Here is a 23,100-nt window from a genome sequence, read left to right as displayed (position 1 = left end):
AGAACAGAACAGGAAGAAGAAAAAAACAGAATTAGAGGCAGAACAGAAGAGAGATGAGAGAGGGAGAAGAAGGAAGAAGCGAAGCAAGTATTCTGCAGGAGACAGAAACAGAGACAGAGAGAGAAACTGCAGCAATCTTATTTCAAAATATTAATTATACATAATTTACATGTCCAGCACTTATATCCACTACAACTAACACATATTTACTAGATAACCCCAACTAAACACGTAAATACAAAATAACCATAAAAGAAGACGAAAGACAAGGCAGTAGGACACTAGGACAGAACAGAATAGGAAGAAGCGAAAAACAGAATTAGAGGAGAACAGAAGAGAGATGAGAGAGGGAGAAGAAGGAAGAAGAGAAGCAAGAATCCTGCAGGAGACAGAGAGGGAAACTGCAGCAATCTTATTTCAAAATATTAAGTATACATAATTTACATGTCCAGCACTTATACCCACTACAACTAACACGTATTTACCAGATAACCCTAACTAAACACGTAAATACAAAATAACCATAAAGTACTTAAAATACACAAATAAACCTAAATTAACTCAACTTTCCAACCTCCTCCAAGCCAGATTTTACAACCAATGATTGCATTGCAAATCCATGTGACCACCCTTAAGAACATGTTTACCTAACCCAAAACCATGCACAATGTCTTTGTTCCGCCCGAGTTCTCACATACCTGCACTCCATTCCTGAACAGAATCAGCTGCTGCTAAATTCAGTTGGGTTGAGTCTGTCGACCAACCATTCATGAGACAAGAGTCAACCCTTACTCGAGCATAAACAGCCGAACATCCCCCCTCTGCAATTTGGTTAACCCCCAGAAACATGAACAGACCCTTCAGCTGCATGTATCAAATCAGAACCAAACCTGCCTCATGATGGCCAATTGGATTTACTCATATTGGGTTCTTATCCTTTAAATCAGGCCAAGCTAGGTTGACCTTCTCAACAGCCCTATGTGGTGTCTATGCTGCATGTTCTTAGGCCCAATAACCTTACGCCTGCTAGGGTAATACCCAACTTGATTATCACCAGCGTGTTTGAAATTTAAATCCAAGTCAGATTTTCCCATAATCAGTAAGAGATACTCCCTCCTTACTAGCATGTAGCAAAGCAACCAAAACCCTTCATTTTTGGTCTCCAAATGAATCCCTATGGTTACAGAGCCTAACTTCACTGGAAACTGTCGAATCCGCAACTGTCAAAATTCTTTGCAAGAAAATTGCAAAAAACATCAGCATAAGACCCCAACAAGATTCACTGACCTACACTGGTTCTACCCCCATCTTTGATCATCCATACATTTGTAGTACCTGCAAGGCAGAACTAGTCCTCTTTTCTTCTACCGGGTCTCATCCCTGAACCAGGAATCTCCTTTAAGATCAGCACTAGCTGCCACTATCCAGAGGCCTCTACTACTTCTGCGAAGCAAATAGATTGGTTCCATCCCTTCTCCCAAAGTCTTTGCAGTTACAAAAAGACAACTCCATTTATTAGCAAGCAACTTCATATGCATGAAACCTCCTACACCCTAGGGAGCAGAACCCCAGAGCCCTCATCCAGTCTACAACCAGAATGAGATAATTAAATGCAGGCATCATTAAAGTTATTCATCGTTCGTCGCCAAGAAAGACGTACAATTTCCAGAAAATTCTGAGATATGAAAAGCCTCATTATCCAATCTATCTAAATTCTGTGCTTTTCTAATAGCTCAATAAGAATGATGACACCCTACCTGATGGAACCAAATTATTCTACTTAACTTTTGATCATGTAGCTTCTCGTTTTTTCCAGAGATGCAGACCAAAATATGTATCTTCACTTCATTTAAACTCGCCAGAGCTGGAGAAGAAAAAGGTACAACCACTGGAGGAGAACAAAGTCCACATTGGGACAGACACCAAGTCCCAGGAAATTTCTCTGCTTCAGTTGGTAGAATAACCTATCTTCTCTTTTTCTTCTAGAATATTTTCTTTTTACGAAACTAATATTTTACTTTATTTAGGTTTATCAAATTAGTTTTTTTGATTCCCCAAGCAATGTAAGCACGTAGAAGACCTCCCATGCACTAGTTTTATTCACAGTTGAATTACAACTACTGTTCTAGATGTTGGTCCAGCAACAGTCCAGTTTTAAAACGCCTTGAGGATCAATCTAAAGGACCAAGTCCCAAAAAGGATAACCCATTACACACTGAGGCTTACGCATTTGCCCGAATGGCATGCCTTTTGTGCGCTTTTTAGTTGAGGCTTATGCATTTTGGATGTGTGATTATCAAGTTAGATTTCGCTAGAAAAGTTGAACTCCATGTTCATATAAAGGAATGCCATACCATGAGTTGATTTCTAAAAACCCTAAACCTCAACATTTCCAAGATAATTAAGATTTGTATCTTAGATTTTGAAAATAATTTGAACTTTGTAATGTTATAGCTATCTCTTGCCATGATTTACGTAATGAACTCAAATTAGCAAATTTTGAATGGCCAACAAGTAGTTTACAAATTATATTTGAATTTTTTTTTACATTATATTTGTGATTCTCTTAATTTTTTCTTTATTTCTAAATATATTTAATTTATTTACATATCTTTATGTAAAACTAAAATTCTTAGAAGGATTATGCTCCAATGCCTCAAGGCTTACACCTCTCCTCTCAAGGGTTAAAATGCCTCGCCTTACAAAAGTGCGGGATATCATGTTGCTCTAATAAAACACTTATTATGCAGTTGCCCTTACCATTTTTGCCATGATCACTAAGGTTATTTCACATGCACACATGACATGATGCAAACCCAAATATGAGACATGCTTCCAAAACTGAACATACAAATAACAAAATGTGTCAGCACAATTACAATTTGGGGATATGCCATGTTAAACAGTGTCCATGAAAAAATTTGGCACCTTTGCTCAAGTAAATACGGAAGAAAAAAAGTGTATCTAGACATCAAAGGGAGCTCAATCGTAATGAGATTTGAAGTGTTGCATCCGTTTTTATGACCTCCCTGACCAGATACAGTCAATTGATAGGGTAAAAATAATGGGAAAGCACAAAAGACATCAAAGAACCCCAATTTGGAGTAATTATGGATTTGGCTTGGAAATTCAATTCAGGTAACTGAATGAAATGACAAAGTTAGTAGACACATTCTACAACACAAATGACTAGCCCAAACTAGTCATTCAGCAAGTGAAGGCCCACTTGCATGCTTACAGTTGCACCCATGACACTATTCAACACCTTATAGCAATATAGCCACATTCTAGCCATGTAAAGTTGGATTCAAAAGAGATGATGTGGAAAATTCATGGCAAAACCATCAAATATTTCACTCATCAGGGTATTTGTGATATCTTAGAATTTGGCACAAGCATTGATTTAGATCCAAGAAACCTGGTTATCTTAAATGAAGCTGAGTAATAAGTGTGAATGGGAGAGAATAAAATGGTAATGATGATGGTGATGTCCACAAGAGATCCAAATCTCTCACAAAAGACCTAGTCCAATACCACAGCTTACTTTGAATTCCGAGCAGTACATCCAGAATTGAACCTATGGGACCCTCATGGAACTATGTGAAAAGAAAATTATAAAGAACTCAAGGGTTACAACAACTCTTCAGAGGACCTCATCATTCATGCCAAAAGCTTTAGCCTCCGTCTGGGAGCACTTTAAAAAAGTGCTTATAACACTTATTACTTAAAATAAGCACTTCTACCCAAAACCAAAAAAAAAGAAGTGAGGTTTGGCTTGTATTATAGCAAACACTTGTTAGTGCTTTTTCAAAATCACTTTTTTTAGAACTATTTAAGTGAATTTTGAGAAGCAATCTAAGATAACTTTTTGACCACTTATAAGTGGCACTGTTCATAGGCGGGGTCAATTTTGTAAATATAAGAAAATTCAGTGGCTATTTTATAATTTAAAAAATACATTAGAAGATATTTATATGCTATTTTATTATGTATAATATATTAATTATTAATAAAACATTATTCAATTCTGAAATAAAGAAGAAGAACCATCTATTAGTTTAAATTAAACTTAAAAATTAATAATATTATTTTAACATAAAATTAATATGATAATCATATGTTGTAAATATGAATTAATAAAAATATTATTGTTAATAATAAATATTATATTTTTTATTTAAAAAGTATTTAAATATTAATTAAAAATAACAATTAACATAAATATTATTTAAAAATTAATCATATATTATTTTATTATGCATTATAACCTATTAATTATTAATAAAATATAATTAAATTTTGGAGTGAATAAAAACAATCATTTATATATTTAAATTAACATTAAATATACTAAAAATTTTAATTTAGTTATTAATACTATTTTTAACATAACTTAATGTGAAAATCATATGTTATAAATATACATTAATAGCAAGGTTATTGTTAATTAACAAATAATATTATACTATTTTAGTTAATATAAAATAAAGGATTTTAATTATAAATAATTAAAATAGTTATTAACGAAATAGTTAATTAAATATTAGTATTTGTAATTTAAAATATGTTTTAAAATAATCATATAGTACCCCATAACAAAAGTAAGTACCCAAAATAAGTACCACTTATTTTAAACACAACCAAACACCACTTATAACTTTTAACGTTTTTCCAGTTCAGTACTTATTATCAAAACTTATTAAATTCAGAACTTTTATTTCTAAAAAGCACTTCACATAAGTGGTTTTAAACAATCCCTTAGCATTCAGTCCATCCGAGACCGTACCAGGAATTGTTAATTGACAACACATGTCAACAAAACCAAGGATGGGTGCTTAAAATGTTGTGTCAAAAACTACTAAAAAAATATTACGAATCAAACGACTCTTACAATAAGGCTTGTAAGCCACTTTTCTATCACCTTGGCCCATTTCCATAACAATGCTCAGGGAGCAAAAAATGTCACACAATAATAAATTTGGTTCAATTAAACACCCTTCACCCACCCACCCCAACCAAGAAACACAAACACAAAATCCCAGGGCCCTCCTTTTTCCACAAAATTCATTTTAAAAAGTAATGTAGGACAAGAAGCAAGAGCTTGGGAAGATCTTTGATGGAGAATACTTATGAAGAAATGGATCAAGAATTGTCTCGTTCAGTTAGTAGTTTATTATGTGTGCTTAGTATTAATTAGTATAGGTTTACGTGTATTTGGGGGTTGCTTGTAATATTTGTGTAGTGTAGGGTTTTGTTTGTAATCCATATTATTTTAGGGACATGTTCATAGAGGCTTTCTTATAAATAGTGTGCAAAAGCCATGTTGTAGACAGTTATTGTTGAATTTGAATTGGAATTGAACTTGAGTTCGCCATTGTATCTCCTCTTGCCCCCCTTCCTCTTCCTTCCTCTCCTCAATCTCTTCTAATCTCTCCTATGGCTGCAGAACCTTGATGCTGCCCCTGCATCATTTGGCATCAAAGCCCAACCACGATCTCCATTCTTCCATTTCAATCCACCCATTCTCCCTCACTCTTCGCCTCTTCTCTCCTTCTTCCCCTCTCTTCATCTCCTTCTCTTCTTCTCTGCTCTGTTTCTAATTCTTTGTCTTTCCCTCAGTTCTTCTTATTCTCCTAATGTTCTGTTCTCCAATTCCTGCCTTTTCTACTTGCAGCAGCTTTCTCCCTCCTTAATTCTTCTTCTTTTCTTCCTTCTCAGTTTCTCTCTCAATTCTTTTTTCTCATTTCTTATTTCTTCCCCTGCAGATCTCTTCCCTTCTCTCTTATTCTTACTTTTTCTTGCTCTTCTACTCTCTCTCTCTCTCTCTTCTTTCATTCTTACTCTTACTTGAATTCCTGGTTCCCTGCTCTGAAGGCTTTCAGTACTCAAAAAAACGGACACCGGAAAACCAGTTCTGAAGAAATTAAAAATTCCAGTCATGTCCCCATTTTCCAAACATCACCTTCCAGACTCCTTGCAACACCACCCATCCCATTGAAAACAGAACCCCCCTGAAACCCATTGCCTCAAGTTTTCATCACCGTACGACCACTGGAGGAACCCCCACGCGCCGCCCAAACATCTCCAGCAGTCTGCTCTTTGAAAACCCTAACCTCCCGTGCTTTTTTCATCACACCACCAACACAATTGAACTTATAACCCCCTGATCTCCCCTCAATCCAAGTGTCATCATCGGGAGTCTGCCGACGATCCACGCATCCCACATGCCAGGGACCTGTGAGTGGGACTCTGTCCGAGTCTTATCCAGCTTTCAGAATCACAAGAAATTGATTCCAGCCACAAGAATTTGGTTTCTCCTGATTTTGACTTGCAGCAATGATATCTTGGTTCCAGGCTTGATATTGTGCAAGCACAAGATATTGTCACAAGAAGCAAGAAATTGTCACTGCCAGCACTGAAAATCAGGTTTTGTTGCTGCATTTTGTGAATTTTCTAAGAGAAAATTTGTTTCATTTCAGTACGACACTCGGGATTAAAGGTGACTTGAAGATAGTTAATGAGAATTGTGGCCAAATAGTGTTAAGGACTTCTGGTGATACATAGTTGCAGTGGTATATGTTCAAATCCAACAATTCACTATTCTGAAAGCCCATTTTCTTTCAAGGCAAGAGCCCATCATTTCAGTCTTAGATGCCCCCCATCGAAGGTAAGGCAGATCTTTGGACATTCAAAGAAGAGTTTGAATATGGTGACAAATTGTTGGACAAAGAAATGCCATTTATCATACCCTGGGCACAATTTCAAGCTTTTCTACACCTTTCTCAAGTGTGGAGAAAAAGTTCGCAAAATCATCATTGACGGACGATGTCCTATGAATATGGTTTCTAAAAATGGAGCCACTCATATCATATGCAACTTTATCCAGAACCACACCCAGAACTTTATGAGATGTCTTGGACTGATAACACTACCTCACATGTTTTATAAAAGATGTTTGGTTCCTATACAAATATGTGCTTATTTTGATAATGTTTGGTGTGGTATTATACCTATGAAGACTGGCCTAGTATCCCTTGGTTCTCCTTGATTGGATGTTTTAGGTGCGACTCAAGGACTGAGAAAACACATGTCATCCGCTACAGTAGTAAGAAGATCATTTTGAAGCCCGCTCTACCACTCAACCAAGACAAGGAGTCAGGCACAATTACTCAACTTGAAGACACACCAAGGAAGGAAATGAATGTGTTTGAAGATATCCAAATCTTTCAAACAAACCAATTCTAGAGTTTGTCATTCATGATATGTTCATTGATGCTAACACTCAATTCAAGTCTATAATGCTGCCAATGGAAGTAGTTCCTTGTTTCACTCAAACACTGGCTTTCAAAGAATCCATGTTTGCTTCCTGCTTCTAATCCTCCAACATTTCAAAATTAGAGGCCGAATTTGTTCTAACTGGGGTAGAGTTGATGTAGGACAAGAAGCACGACCTTGGAAAGACCCTTGCTGGAGAATACTTTAGAAGACTTGGATCAAAGATTGTTGGGTTTAGTCAATAGTTTATTATGAGTGTTTAATACTAATTAGTACAGGAATCTGTGCATTTGGGGGTTGTTTGTAAGGTTTGTGCAATGCAGGGGTTTGTTGGAATTCATGTTGTATTAGGGATATACGTGTAATTTCATGCGTAGAGGCTTTCCTATAAATAGTGTGTGAAAGCCATGTTGTAGGCAGTTATTTTTCAATTTGAATTGGAATTGAACATAGGTTTCCCCTTGTATCTCCTCTCTCCTCCCTTCCCCTTCCTCTCCTCAATTTCTTTTGATCTCTCCCATGGCTCCAAAACCTTAAGGCTGCCCTGCATCAAAAAGTTTAAAAAAAAAAAAAAAAAGACAATGTGACAAAAGCAAGAAAAAATTGGGAAACCCAATGTGCATTGCCAAGAAAGGAAATGAAGACAGATGGGAAGGAAAGAGAGGAAGATATAAACAGCCCTAATTTTATAACACTTTGACTAAAAATGCTTAGTAGTTTGAGGAAGGTAGAACTACAAGCCCATGTAAAGGAAAGACCTTCTTCCTCTTAAAGTAGCCATCTCCCACATACACAACCCTGGACACCCAGTAACTAATTACAAAAGATGTCACAAACATAATTCCAAAAATAGCCAGTAGGCCTAAAAAGTAACTCTAATAATAGATGTCATCCACCCAAAAGATGTCAAAAGCTACTCAAATAAGAATGTTATTTTCCTCTCTATAAAACTTAAGTGTTGAAGGAATACTTAGCATATTTTAAAGGAGTACATCTTTAATTGTCAACTGGATAATCTACAATGCTTTATAAACTATGACAGGAAGTGCCTTAAGAAGCATTTTTCAACAAGTTGTCCTAATTTGCTTTAATTTTCTTTCTCTTCTATTTTTAGTCTTAGCCATGAAAGACTCATCCTCTTTAGTTTGTGTTCTCTCTTGATAAAATTATTTTGTTATCTAAAAGAAAGGTTCATGTATTCACACTTCAAACACTTCAGTGTATGAAACAAAGCTCAATCAAGTAATTATCGAAATTGTTGACCCAATAAAATATGCGTAAAAAAGGTAAGCAAGGGATAAACAGCATCAAAATAGAGAAACAAATGAATAAGAATAGATATAAGAAATAACGTAATGCTCACAATAGCTTTTAAGAGAGATCGATCATTATCAGTGACAAATGTAACAGCATATCCTTCTCTACCAGCTCTTGCTGTGCGACCTACTCGATGAACATAGCTGCACAACAGTAAGTCCCAAAAAAAGTTAATAATCAGGGTGTGAACATTTGCATCTGTGAAACTCTACTTTCATGATATAAATGTTATTTTAAAGTGGAACATCACTGAACAAAAAGGAATAAATTAGGCATATGCACATCAACAAAAGCATACACATATTAAATACCCATAGTGTAACTATTAAAACATTATCCAGCAAAATAATAACAGTAATGAAAAATAACCAACACCTACCTAGTAATATCACGAGGGCATGCATAATTTATAACAGTTTGGACCCCAATTATGTCAAGTCCCTAGAAAAGGAAACCAATTAAGTTTCATTAAATAAAATACACATCTTATTATCACACATTCCGCACACGCTTGCACACAAAGAACCCATGAGCATGATAAGCACCCCATTCCAAATTTTGGGGGAGAAAACAAAATTAGGAAAGAAAAAAATAATGCAGCAAGAAAGAAAACATTTTGATACACCAAAATATTAATAGCCTAACGCTTATAAAAATTATTTTGAAAAACTAGCAGATAGTTTGTGGGAAAAAAAAATTTGACAACAACATTTCATTTATTTTTCAAAAAAGAGACAAGAACCATAGTTCAAGTTTTTACAGGGGTTTAGTGAGGGAGTAGAGGCCTGAAACTTGCAAATAAATGCCAAAATGTGAGTGTGCCAACAAGCAAATTATCAAAAGAATAAGTTAAAGAATCTCTTCTCACACGAGCAGCAACATCAGTTGCAATCAAAAAATCCACCTGCTGCTTCCTGAATAGTTCCAAAGCCTGTGCAGACATCCATTGGAGAGATTTACAAACCATGCAAAATAGGAACGGAGGGCAAAACAAACACCAATAATCTCAAATATTTTAATACCAGATCCTATGGAAAAAATTTGGCAAATGGGATTAGAGAAGAACCATATTCAATAAAATGAAATTTATAAAATTCAAGAGACTCACATCAAGACGCTGAACTTGAGTAAGATTTCCATGAAGCTCAGAAGCTTTAAAGCCAGCTAAACCAAATAAAATCTTCAATCTATGTGCAGCCTGTTTTGTTCCACTGCAAATATAAAACCAGTCAGCTGAGACTACAAAGACAAATTCAGTAGAAGACGAGAAAGACTATATAATTCACAGTAATTTGATCAGAATCAACCACCAATAAAAGTAGTTATCAAAAGGCCCAACGAAGCTGTTTTCCCTTCCCTTCTTTTATGATCAGCATCAGAATGGTATCTATTTGAGATGAGGCTTTAGGCAGACAAGAAATTTAAGATGCGACGAAAATGCATAATTGATTTCATGTTGGTGACAACCGCCTCCCGGGGCACCAAATAAATCATGCATACTCTAAAGATGAGGAAAGTCAGGGGAAAGAAAAGACGAAGACTGACTTTTAATTGGAACAGTCTTTCACTTATAACACCCCATTTCGATATATCATGATTTATTACCCGCTAATAACCATCAACTCACTGGTGCAGATAGAAAATTTATTTTTTTGTCATTGTATTTCTGTTTATTTATTTAGGGATGTCTTAAATATATCTTATATTCCACAGTTATATTTTTTAAGAAACTAGCATTATATTTTTGTTTAGATTTCTTAAATTACTAATAAACATAATCACTTGCACAGCCATTAGGGAGAGGAGAGACTGCTACTCTACTGGTTGGGGAGGGCATCAAGTAAGTTTTGTACAAAGACTGAGTTCTTACAGCACAGCAGTAGAAAAATTAACAAGTCCGAGAGGACCATTAACTATAGGCAACTAACTACAGCTCACCCAAACCCTTGATCCTTCAGGAATGAAGCCTATAAGCTCCGGCTTTCAGATGCTTTGACACTCATGCGAAGCAATAGGAAAAATAATATCAAGTGATAATTAAAACCTGAAAATGATCACTTTAGATGTGAACGTCTTAGAGCACAAAGCAAGAAGCACGGCCTCCTGATTTACTTCACGTATTCGGCGTATCCTAACCACCCTGCGCAAAAATATACAATTGAAAGTGAGTGTTTTTTTTTGGATAGAAAGATGCTTTATTGAAAACAACAAGGAGAAAAAAACACAATAAAGGAGAACAAGAAGTCCTCGCTAACAAAAACACAGAAAAGAAAATCAACATGAACTTAAGACAGCCACCCAATCTAGGTTAACATCCTGAAAACAGAAACCCTTAAAATAGCCAGCATTATAAGACCAAATAGAAACCAAATACTGCCCCCTGTCTCAAAGAATCACTGTAATCACTTTCAGAAAAAACTCTAGCAACCTTTCCAGCCAAATTTCCCACGACACAGCACAATGAGCACACTTTCACAACCTCTTAACATCCTTACATTTCCCAAAACCATAAAAAGAAATAGTCAAGAGCTCCACCAACTTTGGGCAAACCCACACTTCACCAAGTACCCCAAAAGTGAATTCCACAAGCTCCATGCAAATGAACCGTTTAGAAACAAATGAGTCACATCCTCACAGCTATTCCCACACATAAGTCACATATCAGGAGACAAAGCCTTAGAAAGCCTCCTACTCAGCACTTTGCTGGTGCTAACTCTTTTAAGTGCAACTGGCTAAACAAATGCCTTTATCTTAGAAGGAATTTTAGCCCCCCCATACACACAATAGATAAGGAAAGGCGCATCAGAACTAATAACCTGAGAAAAGAACGATACACAAATAATCCCTCAATAAACACAAAAACCAAACTATATGGAAACCTCCAGTACAATGAGCAAAGAAGAAACCAAATCACATTGTTGGGGCGAGAAGAAAGATCATTCCAGCAAAGAACAGGATAAAGCACCCCCCACCCAAACGTCTTCTCAAGACCTAATACGATTACCTCTACCCAACTGAAACTTTGTTGAAGGAAGAAAAGAAGGATAAACCTACAACATGAATCTCCAAGGACTCTCTAAAGAACTTCTTAAGCCCAAATTAGAATTCCATCCAATTATCTTGTACCCTATATTTACTTTTTATTACTCTGTGCCAAAAGGAATTCACCTCAGGAAAACCACCACAATTCAAAGTGAGATTGCAGACAGCAGTCAAAAGGCGTAGTAAATACAAAGAATGGTCTACTCAATCATTTATCTGAAATATATATATATATATATATATATATATATATATAAATCCAGCCAAAAACACAACTTAAAAAAACATCTACTTTGACAGCCAAAGCGAAGTGGATGGAGATCTTTAAAAATCTAGCTTGACATGGAAAAAATAGTACAGTAACAAAATTACAGCCAAAGCTAAGTGGATGGAGATGAAAAGAAGACATTACTCCTCAGTCAATGTTGTTGGCCGTTTTGTTGAAGGATCAGCTGAGAGGCGTACAGGTCTAGTTAAAGAAATCTTGATGAGCTCGTCAACTTCTTCTGTCATTGTAGCTGAAAATAACATGGTCTGTCTCCGTTTAGGACACAGACGTACCTGCAGAAAAAATGTTACTGCTGCAAAATTATGCTGAGCTTCTTCTTGTACATTCTGCCCTCTAATGAAAGCTCTTTGTCAATCAAAAAAATTTATGCTGAGCATTTCAATTCAAATGAAATTGAAGAAACAAGTTCCCTCATTGAAATTCCAGCATAAAAGTAAATAATCATTTAAGACTTCTATTTCTCCACTTCGCCTCTCCACATCTTTTGGAGAACTCATGAATTTCTTATCTAACTTGACGCAGCACAAGATGTATTCACATCAACAATAGTATAAAGACCATTAATTTTCAACTTCAAGAATCCAAATGATTTTATATGAATGGATTTTAAACTAACAAGGGCAACAAATAATCCCAGATGGAAAACAAGTGAGCTCTTAAAATTGTTCCTTTAAGAGGCACATCAGGAATTTCAAATTTAATAAACCAAATTTAGTGTCTCATAAATCAAATGAATCAAATGGTTATTACAAAACACCATAGTTGTTAGAATCGTACAATTCTCGATTCAAATCGTACGATTTGTATCAAGAAAGGCATAAATCAATTCGAATCACATGGGAGAACTGCAAATGGCAGTGAATCGAGGTGAATCGTACACCTAGTGAATTGGTGAGTCAAACTGAATCATACAAATTGTAAGATTCAGATGCAACTCCTCTAAAACCCAACTTCAAGATTTTTAAAACCTTTTTTTTTTTTCCATGGTGGCCTACTATTTGCTATTTACATGAGTTTTGTCCTCCAAGAGGGAAAAAAGAAGTCTGTTGGCCCTCTCATTCTGCATCTCTCATTTCTGCCATTAGATACGATTAGAAGAAAACCAGAGTTAGAGAAGGAAACCCGTCTTGAGAAGAAAACCAAAGTCAACTAGGTGGGTGAGCTTTTGATTGGCACATTGCCTTCTCCACTCCTCTGGATTTAAAGATATGACTTTCATTAGTTTTTATATTTTAGTGTTTTTCTATGTTTTTTTATTTACTTTCTCTTCTCCCATGCTTTAAAAATGACTTCTTATTAAACACCATAAAGTTCAAAACTTTTTATTGTTTTTCAATGATTCATTCCCTTAAAAACCATAAAGTTCAATTTGTCATTAAGTTTTTCTTGTTTGCTCTCCTTATTGTTTTTTAGAGAAAGCATGCACATGAATTTTTTATTGTTAAACATGTAATTTACACCATAAGCATGAATTTCAATTTTTAAAAATTGTGTCCTTACCTTACCTTTTAGCATATCTTGAACTCTTAGACTTAGTGCTTTAGTTTTGAGTCACATAACAAGTGTTATAGTTTCATACAAACTAGCTATACTTGATACTTGATAGAGGTGAAATGGTTAGATCACAGTATATCTTGCTTCTATGGCTAGTTTTCCTTTTATATCAATATATGTATGAGTTAAATAGATCATGGTAGGGCTTAGGCCTACAAAACTTACTTCAAAGGCAAGTGCTATTTCAATTATCAACATGGATGATCCATATTTGTTGAAATTTCCATGTATTTTACTATTTTACTTGTTTTGCATATATGCAATTCATTCGGAATTGATTTTTCAAATTTTGCACTCAATCTTACATTTGATTCTCGATTCATGAAATGGGGATTTCAATTCATGATTCAAATCTCAATTGGACAACTATGCATAACACCAGTTAAAAAAAATGTCCTGTGTATGATTACAGATGCCTGCTGCAGTCAATAGATATCAATTTCAGTATTGCAGTTTATATAGACAAAACAAATTAGAAAGATCAAAAAGATACCAGCTCATGAATTTCAGAACTAAATCCAAGCTCCAAAAGACGATCTGCCTCATCAAGGATTAAAACTGCAAGATCCTCTAAGTCGATAGACATAGAATTGTGTAGGTGATCTATCATACGTCCTGGAGTTGCCACAACAATATCAGGCATTGACCTCAAGGCTGCCTCTTGTTCCTGAAATAATTATTGCCCATAGATGGGCTCATAAACATCAGGTCCTGACCCACCCCCTACATTGAGATGACAATTTTAACAAAAAAAGGAGGGGCTGGTAAAGAAGTTCAAACAAATATGAGATTATCAGCACTTTTCAAATGGTTAAAACTGCCTCATCAAGGATTAAAACTGCAAGATCCTCTAACAAGCACATTGCAAGTATAAATGCGAAGAAATTCAAATCACTTAAACATCACAATTAAATATATTTAAACCTTTTTACCATGTCCACAAAACTACCATATAAAAAAGTGCAAATAAGGTAAATCATTTTGTGAATAAAAATACCCTTGTATTTTAGAAGAAAAAAATTATTTCAAAAATGAAATAAACTCAACAAGATTAGATAAAATTGTATTTATAAGGTTACTTCAGATGGATTCAGCTTTGAACCCAATAAATTGAAGAACGAATTCAATTTACTTCCTATACCAGTTTAAAAGGCTCAATTTTTTTTAACTCTAACAAGAGCCTAACAACTATCAAAATATTTATTATACAAAAAAAAAAAAAACCTTTTTAGTTGGAAAAAATGAAAAACAATAATTGAAAGAAATATAGAATATTATAAAAGTTAATGAAGAATATACATATAGCATCTTGTGTGCGTGTAGAAACAATTTAGCATCTTATAGAACTATTGTGAAGCGTAATAGAATTTAAATAACAATAAACTTAAATTTTGAAATAAAAATATCAGGAATAAAATCGAGCATAGAAGTTTCTTCTAGATAATATACGTCAAATTTATTTGAAATTAGAAAAGTAACTAATGACATTAATTAAACAAAATATGGTAACTAAGTTTAGGTAAACAAATTTTCAATCATTCCACAAACTTAATTTAGTATAATTTTCGTATTATACATTATAAGTAATTTATTTTCAGTTGTTGAATGCAAAGTAGTGCTGTCAATTCTGCATGAGTGGTGTATGTTTGTCTGATTGATCCATAATACTGACAGTGTTTGGACACACCTCCCACATGCATTCAACATTTCATAAATGTGCCTACATTTTTTAATATATATTATCAACATCTGCTATTTCTTTGACACTTCTCCAAAAGCCCTAGACACTTTCTGAGCACTTCTTCAAGATATATTTTGGACAAAAAAATGATGTGTTATATAATGACTTTATTTATCATAATTACAAAAGAGAACAAAAACTTTTGGTTTTAAAAAAATACAATTAACTAGTCAGCATTTTCAATGAAAGACTTTATGTATTAAATTTTTTAAATTTGAAAAAAAAAAAATATGCAAATGTATTCACAAGACTTCTTACAAAATTTTCATATGACGATAAAATTTAAGATTTGTCATACATTATATACGTAAATATAATATTATACAATTTTTCAATCAGTGTGTCTCCATTATCATGTCTTCATATCTATGTTAGTGTCATAATTGTGCACCACATTCATATCCTACTTCAAAGTTGCAAAGAAAATATAAATTCCTATACATAACTACAAGTATTTGTATTTTAATTTGTAAACTTAATTATGCAGTGTATTATCAGTTTACTTAAAGGAACATCTAAACATTATTAGAAACTATCTAAATATAGTACTCATTGTACACAGGATTATTCGCGTGCAATCACTTGCAAACGGTACAATGCATGTGACAAGCTAGTAGAAGGAATACAATTGAATGTTCAACAAGTATAGTGTCCGCACATAGCAATAAAAATGAATGTCTCAACAAGTATGGTGACCCTAAAAATAACAGAAAAGGGAAAAAAAATGCATATGAGCCTTTTTTTTAACTCCTCAAAATTAACAAATATGTAATACTCTCCCTAAAATAACTGGTCTATGAGATACGATAGCAACTATACAAGTAAACTATTTAACTCGAACTGGCAACCCAGAAGGAGAACAAGATTAGTGACTCAAATTGATCATAAGGATTGAATCACAAAAGAGATGAAATTTATGTGCAAACCTTTGTTGAAAGCCCACCAACTACCAAACAGCATCTTATATCCGTAAATTGAGCAACCTTTCCTATCATACTATGAACCCTGAAATTGAAGAGCAAATTATCATTGGATGGTATAGAAAAATTAAATAACATCTGTGAAATTGACCAAAAGCTGTTAACAAATTATTCCCCATTCTCCAAGTGATATGTCCCCCACCAAAAAAAAAAGGCAACAAAATGGAGTCATCCAATCAATTTGAAGGTGAAGATTTCATGGGCATCAAAGGAAAGAACACAGAAACTAACTTCAAATGTACTAGTTTTAAAGTGGTGTCACTACATTCATACAGGTCACCATCATTTAAGGGCATATTTGATAAAGGGAAATTGGCCACGGTCAATTAACTTGCAGTCCAAAAACTTAAAAAGATCTTGCAATTAAAAACAAGTGGAATTAGAATATACGTACAATAATATTCAAACAGTGAAACAGTGCTTTACGAACTTGAAATCGTGTTTTGGGCATGCATATAAATGTCAAATTTGTATTAGAACTCAACTAGTAGAGTTCAAATACAGTCATGGGAACAAAGCAGGGCATTAGTATTCAATTTTGGTCCAACCTGCCGTAAAACTAAATAAAATTCATGTGCTACAAAATTAGTTAGGCATCCATTTCTTTCAAACTTTGACATTTGACACATTACAGAGGCTATTGTTAACTATTACAGAAAGGGCTATTGCCCTTCCTCTGCCAGACACCTCAACATCTGGAAGTAGGTGAATCACAATATGTCCTAAACCTATGGCATATGATGTTGTGTCTTGATGGGAGAATTGTGCTGATAGGTGAATGTGCCGGTGACAGCTGCAGCAATTAACAATGGCATGCACAAAATAGAAACAAGAACTATGGTTAGGAAAACTATAAGTTCAATACACAAGCTTGGATTAAAATATAAATAGGATTATGAACAAGAAAAAGTTGTTGCCATGTGAAACTTTTATTTGGGCAGACCTCAAACACAATGATGTGTTTGGGAGAATAGATATGCAGCCTTAAATATGGAGTTGCATGGAGATTTTTGCAAATCTGGGCCCTCAAATCCACACACACAAACACAACACAAGTGCTTTTTGAGCACAAATCAAATGCACCATGGGGTAAAATTTCCCATCATTTCTAGTGAACATGTGTGATCTAACTCTGGCATGGGTGTGAGAGGGAGAGAGGGAGAGAGGGAGAGAAGGAGAGATGAAAAGAATGACAACACTTACTGCACAGCCAACTCCCTGGTTGGAGTAAGAATAAGTACCCTAATTGCTGGCATTCGTTTTGGCCGAAACAATAACCGCTCCAAGGTAGGTAAGGTGAAGGCAGCTGTCTGTACAATTTAACAATAAATGTGCATTATTTTCACTCACATAGCACAACCAATTCTTTAGTTTCATAGAAATGTCGTACAATGTCAAACATGCAGGTGTCCCATCCAAGTAGTAAGCAAACCCAAAAAAGGACAGAATTACAACCAAATAAAACATACTTTTCCGGAACCAGTAATAGCACTCCCACAAATATCACGCCCGGTTAATGCTAATGGTATGCACGCTGCCTGCATATGAAATTAAAAATTCCCTAAAATTTTGAACCAAACATGACACAGAATGCACACATAAGATTAGAAAGAACTGGAAAAAAAAAAATGCAGATAAAAGGGAAACCTGAATTGGGGTAGGCTTAGAGTATCCCAAAGCTTCGCAGGCTCGGAGCAATGGCCGAGAAAGATTAAGCTCCATGAACGAATTTGCTTGGAAAGAAGCTCCCTCAGGCAACGCAAAGAATGGCTTGCTGTCGCCGTCTTTAGTACTTGCGTCATCATCATCTTCATCTGGTTCATACTCCTCCTAAAGAATCAACAATAATTTAATTGATTACAAAGAGTGACTCTTACTGATACCTCTCAATTAAAAGAAAAAGAATAATTTATATTAGTTATGAGTGAGAGAGAGAGAGAGAGGTTACTTGCTTAGTTGGTTCGAAGTCGTCGTTGTCATCATCAAAGGGATGAGTGTTGTGTGCACAGCGTTCGGTAAAGGCTTTGGAAATCTTGTAATCGATGGAAGTGGTGTTACAACGAGCATGCTCATCCGCGGCCGATTCAGAGTAGGAGGCTAAGTCCCATGGCGATTGGGATTTGCGAAGGGGAGAGCTTCCTTCCACCTTTCGTTCTTGGTCTTCTTCATCGTCTAGCTCGTGCTCGAGTTGTTCGTCGCTGGGCGCTTCGAATACGAAACTTGGGGCCATGGAGGCAACACAAACCGGCGGAATGTGACCTTTGCTTCCTTGAGAGTAGGGGTGGCAAAACGAGCGAGCAGGCCGGGTCCGGGTGGGTTGCTAATGGGTCGGGTCATAAACGAGCCAATGTTAAATGGGTCACACACATGTCAACCCTAACCCGCCCATTTAATAAATGGGCGGGTCATGAGTCACCCGTTTAAAAAATATAATTTATTTATTTTAAAATTTTTTAAAAAAAATTCATATAAAATGACATTTTTTATCCTTCTTTCAATATATATATATTCTGGTTAGAGTTTATTGGTAGAAAGGACTCTAAATAAGGTATGACTCTTGACTTTATAAATATTGGCAAGGCAAGATATGTGTAATAGGTGAGGGCTTTCAAACATAATTAATATGCATAACATCTCTCAAATTCAAATACACTGTTTCAATTTAATAATCTTGGGAAAGTGAATTTGAATTTACTTAAAATGCAGAGTGGCTTTGGAAGTCCCAAATCTCGGATTTTCAAAATGAAATAAACTTGAAAACTGCTCACCAGCAACTCCAAATCCCACCACGGCTTTGCAACATCTTTGGAGCTGGGGAGGCTCACGCCTGTGGAGGAGAGTCATCTGTGGAGCTGGGGGAGCTCACGCCTATTGAGCTCGAGGACCAGATCATTCGCAGCAGGCAGCAGAGCCGATGCACCAGCAGAAGGGACGAGGGAGGCCGGCAAAGGAGAGGACTGAGAGAGTGAGAGCCTGAGAGGAGAGCGATTACGGTTTTTTTGTGGGTGGACAGTCGTGGCCCGTGTGTTGACTGGATTATGATGTATATAAAGGATTGGACCTGGCAAAGCGGATCGAGTTGGATAATCCATGGCGGATAGGGCAGATTATCGGGTGAAGAAATTATAATCCATATTTGACTCGTTTAAGTGGCAAATTAGGCGGTTTCGAGTCGGATAATTCATGGCGGATTGGCAGATAATCCGCCATTCTCAAATATAATTTTATTAATAATTTATTTTGCATCATAATAATTTAACTTGTATACAACAACTTGCGATTAGTTTGTGTATTAACTTTTCTAATAACTATATCAATCATTCAATCGTTTATACTAATTAACAACTCCTGATTCATGTAAGTAAAACTGTAAACATTAAAACATAATAAATTAGTCCCAATCCAACTCAAAATAAAAACTCAAACTGTGTGACTCATGCGAGTCTCTCTAAAATCTAAAAATTAAAAAAGTTCTTAAAGCATGCGAGTTTCTTTAAACACAGCTATTTTCAAATTGTGGGAATCTCTCAAAATAGACATTCCCAATTTTTCATATTAAAAATAGGATATTATCATTCTCTATTCAATGTTATGATGCATTCTTATTTACATTCCTATGATAACATCTTTTAATTTTTTTAAACTATCAATTTCTTATATTATGATTTTATATCCTTAAAATAGACATTGGTTGAATGAAAGGTAACCTTAATTCTTAAAAACTATCTCATTATCTCTTGCTCTACCAACAAAGTAGCCAAGCAATGCTCAAATTACATATCTCAAATTGCACTAACTTTTTTTTTTCAAAATCACAACAATTAAAATCATAAGTTTGAAACTCATACTCTTAACCACAATTGAATGTTCTCCCCACATATTTGCTTTTTTTCAAATAAGTTGTAGAATTATATTTTTAGTGTGAAATTATATTGAATACCATCTAAGTACAAAGCCCGAAATCAACTACCTCAAATACAACTTATGGGCTGATTGGTATTATTGTCAAAAATTACAGAAACGAAATCAAAAATTAAAAATTAAAAATCAGAAAAAGAAAAATCAAAAAATCAAAAACCAACAACGACTCAGAAGCCAGAACTCAGAAGACAAATTTCCCCAAAAGAGAGAGTTGAACCTGGTTCCGTGGTTCGGGACGCGAAGCGGCGAGCGTGTGATGGCCGGCAGTCGACAACGACGAAAGCGAAACCCTAAACGAAAGTGAATGAGAAGTGAGAACGCAGAGAAGATTCAGATTTCAGACTGTAGAGTGCTGTCTGTGCAGTGTAGTGTGTACACAGAGTAAGAGTGTACACTGTGACGACGAGCGACTCGAGCGAGAAAGCGATGGGCGAACAGCGAACTGGCGAAGGTACGGCAACACCGCTAGGCGAGGGTTGTCACAGACTCACAAGGCTCCGCGAGCGAGCGATGGGCGGCAATCGACAACGGCAACGAAAAATATAAGTCTGAAACCCTGAACGAAAGTGAACGGGAACTGGGAAGTAAGAACGCAGAGAATGAAAGAAGAATCAAAAGATTCAGATGAGTGAGACGTGGTCACGTGAGTGCTGTGGGCTGTCTGTTGCCTGTGCTGAGAATCTGGGCCGGGGGGTGTGGGCCGTGTGGCCACGTGCGCATGGGCACTGGGCAGTTGGCAGTGAATTGGACGTGGGTAGGGTTGGGGGGCTGTTGGGCTTTATGCGTTAATCATTAATGGGCTTTTAAGTGGGTTGGCGGATACCGTCAGAGAAATCCGACCCGACCTATTATGGGGGCGGATATAAAATGAAAATTATAATCAATCCAGTTAACAAACAGTTTAATTATAGTTAGTTAAAGCGGATCAAATTTGGTTCGGATTATTAATTTTTTTATCCATTTTGTCAGGTTTATAAAGGATCCAATAAACGGGGCACTCAACGAGTGACCCGACCCGAACCCAGTTGAACCTATTTATAAACGGGTCAACCCATGGCCCACCCGTTTATTAAATGGGTTGACTTTCCTACACCCGAACTCATTTTAAACGGGCGGGTCACAAGTGACCCAACTGGTCATGACCCGTTTTTCCAGCCCTATTTGAGAGGGTTTGGCCACAATAAAGCCATCAAAGCAAATCAAGTTCGCGAAGTAGGCTAGGGCGAGTAAATCATGAGGTAAAAATAAACTCACCCCCTAAATTGTATCATTTATTACAAATATTTTCCTATATTTTTAAATAAATAATTATATTATTAAATAGTTGCAAAAAAAAAAATATTAACAAATAATACTATATCTAAAGGATTATTGTAATTTATGTGCTATATGAATGGTTAGTAATTTTTTAAATGTAAGAAATATTATCATCGAATCAATTCCACTAGGTGGAGGGATACAACTATCCAAGTTAGTCCTCCTATGGATGACAGGGAGGGAATCTCCTTGTTTGTAAACACACTGAAAGACCCCAACTTTGGACATCTTTTGGGGGCTACCCCCAAAACTTCATGGACATAGTGTCCATAGGAGAGAGGATTGAAACAGCCATCAAGACACGCAAAGCCAAAGGCCTAGATTCGGACTCAGGTCCGAGTAAGAAATGAACCAATAAAAAGAAAGATGAAGAAGCACAAATAATTCAAGAGTGTTAATACTAGAGAGGCCATAACCAGGGGCCTAGGAGAAATTTTGTTTTTGAACCTACTATCAACCAGACAGTACATGCAAGCACAAGGCCCCAATTTATTTCCTCCGGGTCTACACCTGCCCAAATTAATGTTCAGACACAAGATAGAGGTGTCCAGAGGAATACTAGAAAGATATACCCTATTTCGATGTCATATTTAGATTTATTTTCTCATTTGTTGGAAAGACATATAATCTCAGCCATTCCCGGAACTACTGTTACAACCCCTTTCCCGCATTGGTACGACCTCGAAGCTCGATGTGCATATCATGCCAATTCCCCCGGGCACACTATTGAGCGTTGATGGGCGTTTAAAAATAAAGTACAAACACTAAGGGATGTTGGATGGTTAGCATTCAATGAAAAACAACTGGGCATCTAGGGCAATCCTCTACCCAACCACGGGGAGGGCAACATTAGTATGTTGGAAGAAGATCTAGAAGCCGAGTTTTAGCAGATGCGTATGTCAGTTATGGATCCAGGAGATTCCATAAACAGTCTAAATGAATGGGTTTACCCTGTGACCGCAGAAGCAGAGATACACAATTGGCAAACTTTGGATTATTTGATTCACTTCACGTGATGATTTTGCTTTCTTTATTTTGACTTTCCTTTTTTCATTTTTTGTAATCCGCGAACACTATAGTCTCGGACAATTTTCCTTTTCATCAATAAAATGAAGTTATGCATTCTCATATATCACTTGCATCATGAGTTCAGTTGTCAAAAATTTATTTGCTTTTCTTTCATGTGGTGATAGGGAAAATAACAATGTCAGTATTCATGAGCCAGAGACATTAATCCAAGGGGCGAAAGTGGAGAAAGATGAAACAATTTTCCTCACCCTTTAAATTTAGATGTTGTGAAAAAGTATCTTGCTTAGAAACCACATAAACTCCTGAAGGAATTCAACAAAATAGTTATGCTGTTCCAGGAATCTCATGTCAGTTTGTTACTCATGTTTTGATCAAATGACAGATGGTCATCTTTAGCCGACCAGTTTTCCTATAAAAGAACTAAACATAGATTTATCATTCATTAAACTCTTTGAGCCTAAATCTTAAACCATTTTCTTCTGAAGTCATTTTCCAAAAGTTTAACCTGGTTCAAGATTTCAAGAATCTAACCAATCTTATAAGGCAACAATTAGCTACCAAAAGGACAGCAGGTCATTTTTCTACTATTGAGAAAGGAATTACCCCTTGCTAGCCCTTTTGAGCTTGAAATATTC

General features: G+C 35.8%; 1 protein-coding gene across 3 annotated transcripts in view; it reads right to left on the bottom strand.

Annotated features, from left to right (window-relative positions):
- Nucleotides 1-20,768, bottom strand: part of LOC131156185 (DEAD-box ATP-dependent RNA helicase 28-like) — a 45,671-nt gene extending 24,903 nt beyond the window's left edge. The window contains exons 1-15 of one of the 3 annotated variants that reach the window (XM_058109659.1): nucleotides 20,513-20,735; nucleotides 20,337-20,409; nucleotides 18,967-19,259; nucleotides 18,147-18,518; nucleotides 17,846-18,028; nucleotides 17,668-17,736; nucleotides 17,402-17,508; nucleotides 16,145-16,223; nucleotides 13,971-14,144; nucleotides 12,047-12,195; nucleotides 10,637-10,732; nucleotides 9,701-9,803; nucleotides 9,461-9,523; nucleotides 8,972-9,033; nucleotides 8,639-8,735 (exon numbers count right to left, since the gene is read on the bottom strand). In XM_058109659.1, the coding sequence (XP_057965642.1) occupies nucleotides 8,639-8,735; nucleotides 8,972-9,033; nucleotides 9,461-9,523; nucleotides 9,701-9,803; nucleotides 10,637-10,732; nucleotides 12,047-12,195; nucleotides 13,971-14,144; nucleotides 16,145-16,223; nucleotides 17,402-17,508; nucleotides 17,668-17,736; nucleotides 17,846-18,028; nucleotides 18,147-18,428 (1,464 nt within the window). In that variant the 5' untranslated portion in view covers nucleotides 18,429-18,518; nucleotides 18,967-19,259; nucleotides 20,337-20,409; nucleotides 20,513-20,735. Of the gene's footprint in view, nucleotides 1-8,638; nucleotides 8,736-8,971; nucleotides 9,034-9,460; nucleotides 9,524-9,700; nucleotides 9,804-10,636; nucleotides 10,733-12,046; nucleotides 12,196-13,970; nucleotides 14,145-16,144; nucleotides 16,224-17,401; nucleotides 17,509-17,667; nucleotides 17,737-17,845; nucleotides 18,029-18,146; nucleotides 18,519-18,966; nucleotides 19,260-20,336; nucleotides 20,410-20,512 lie in introns of all 3 variants that reach the window. The other 2 variants (XM_058109658.1, XM_058109660.1) reach the window with 2 other exon arrangements.
- Nucleotides 20,769-23,100: the final 2,332 nt, after the last annotated feature.

Source organism: Malania oleifera, chromosome 5 (genome assembly GCF_029873635.1).
Source record: "Malania oleifera isolate guangnan ecotype guangnan chromosome 5, ASM2987363v1, whole genome shotgun sequence".
NCBI lineage: Eukaryota > Viridiplantae > Streptophyta > Magnoliopsida > Santalales > Ximeniaceae > Malania > Malania oleifera.
This window is presented reverse-complemented; position numbering and strand designations above follow the sequence as displayed.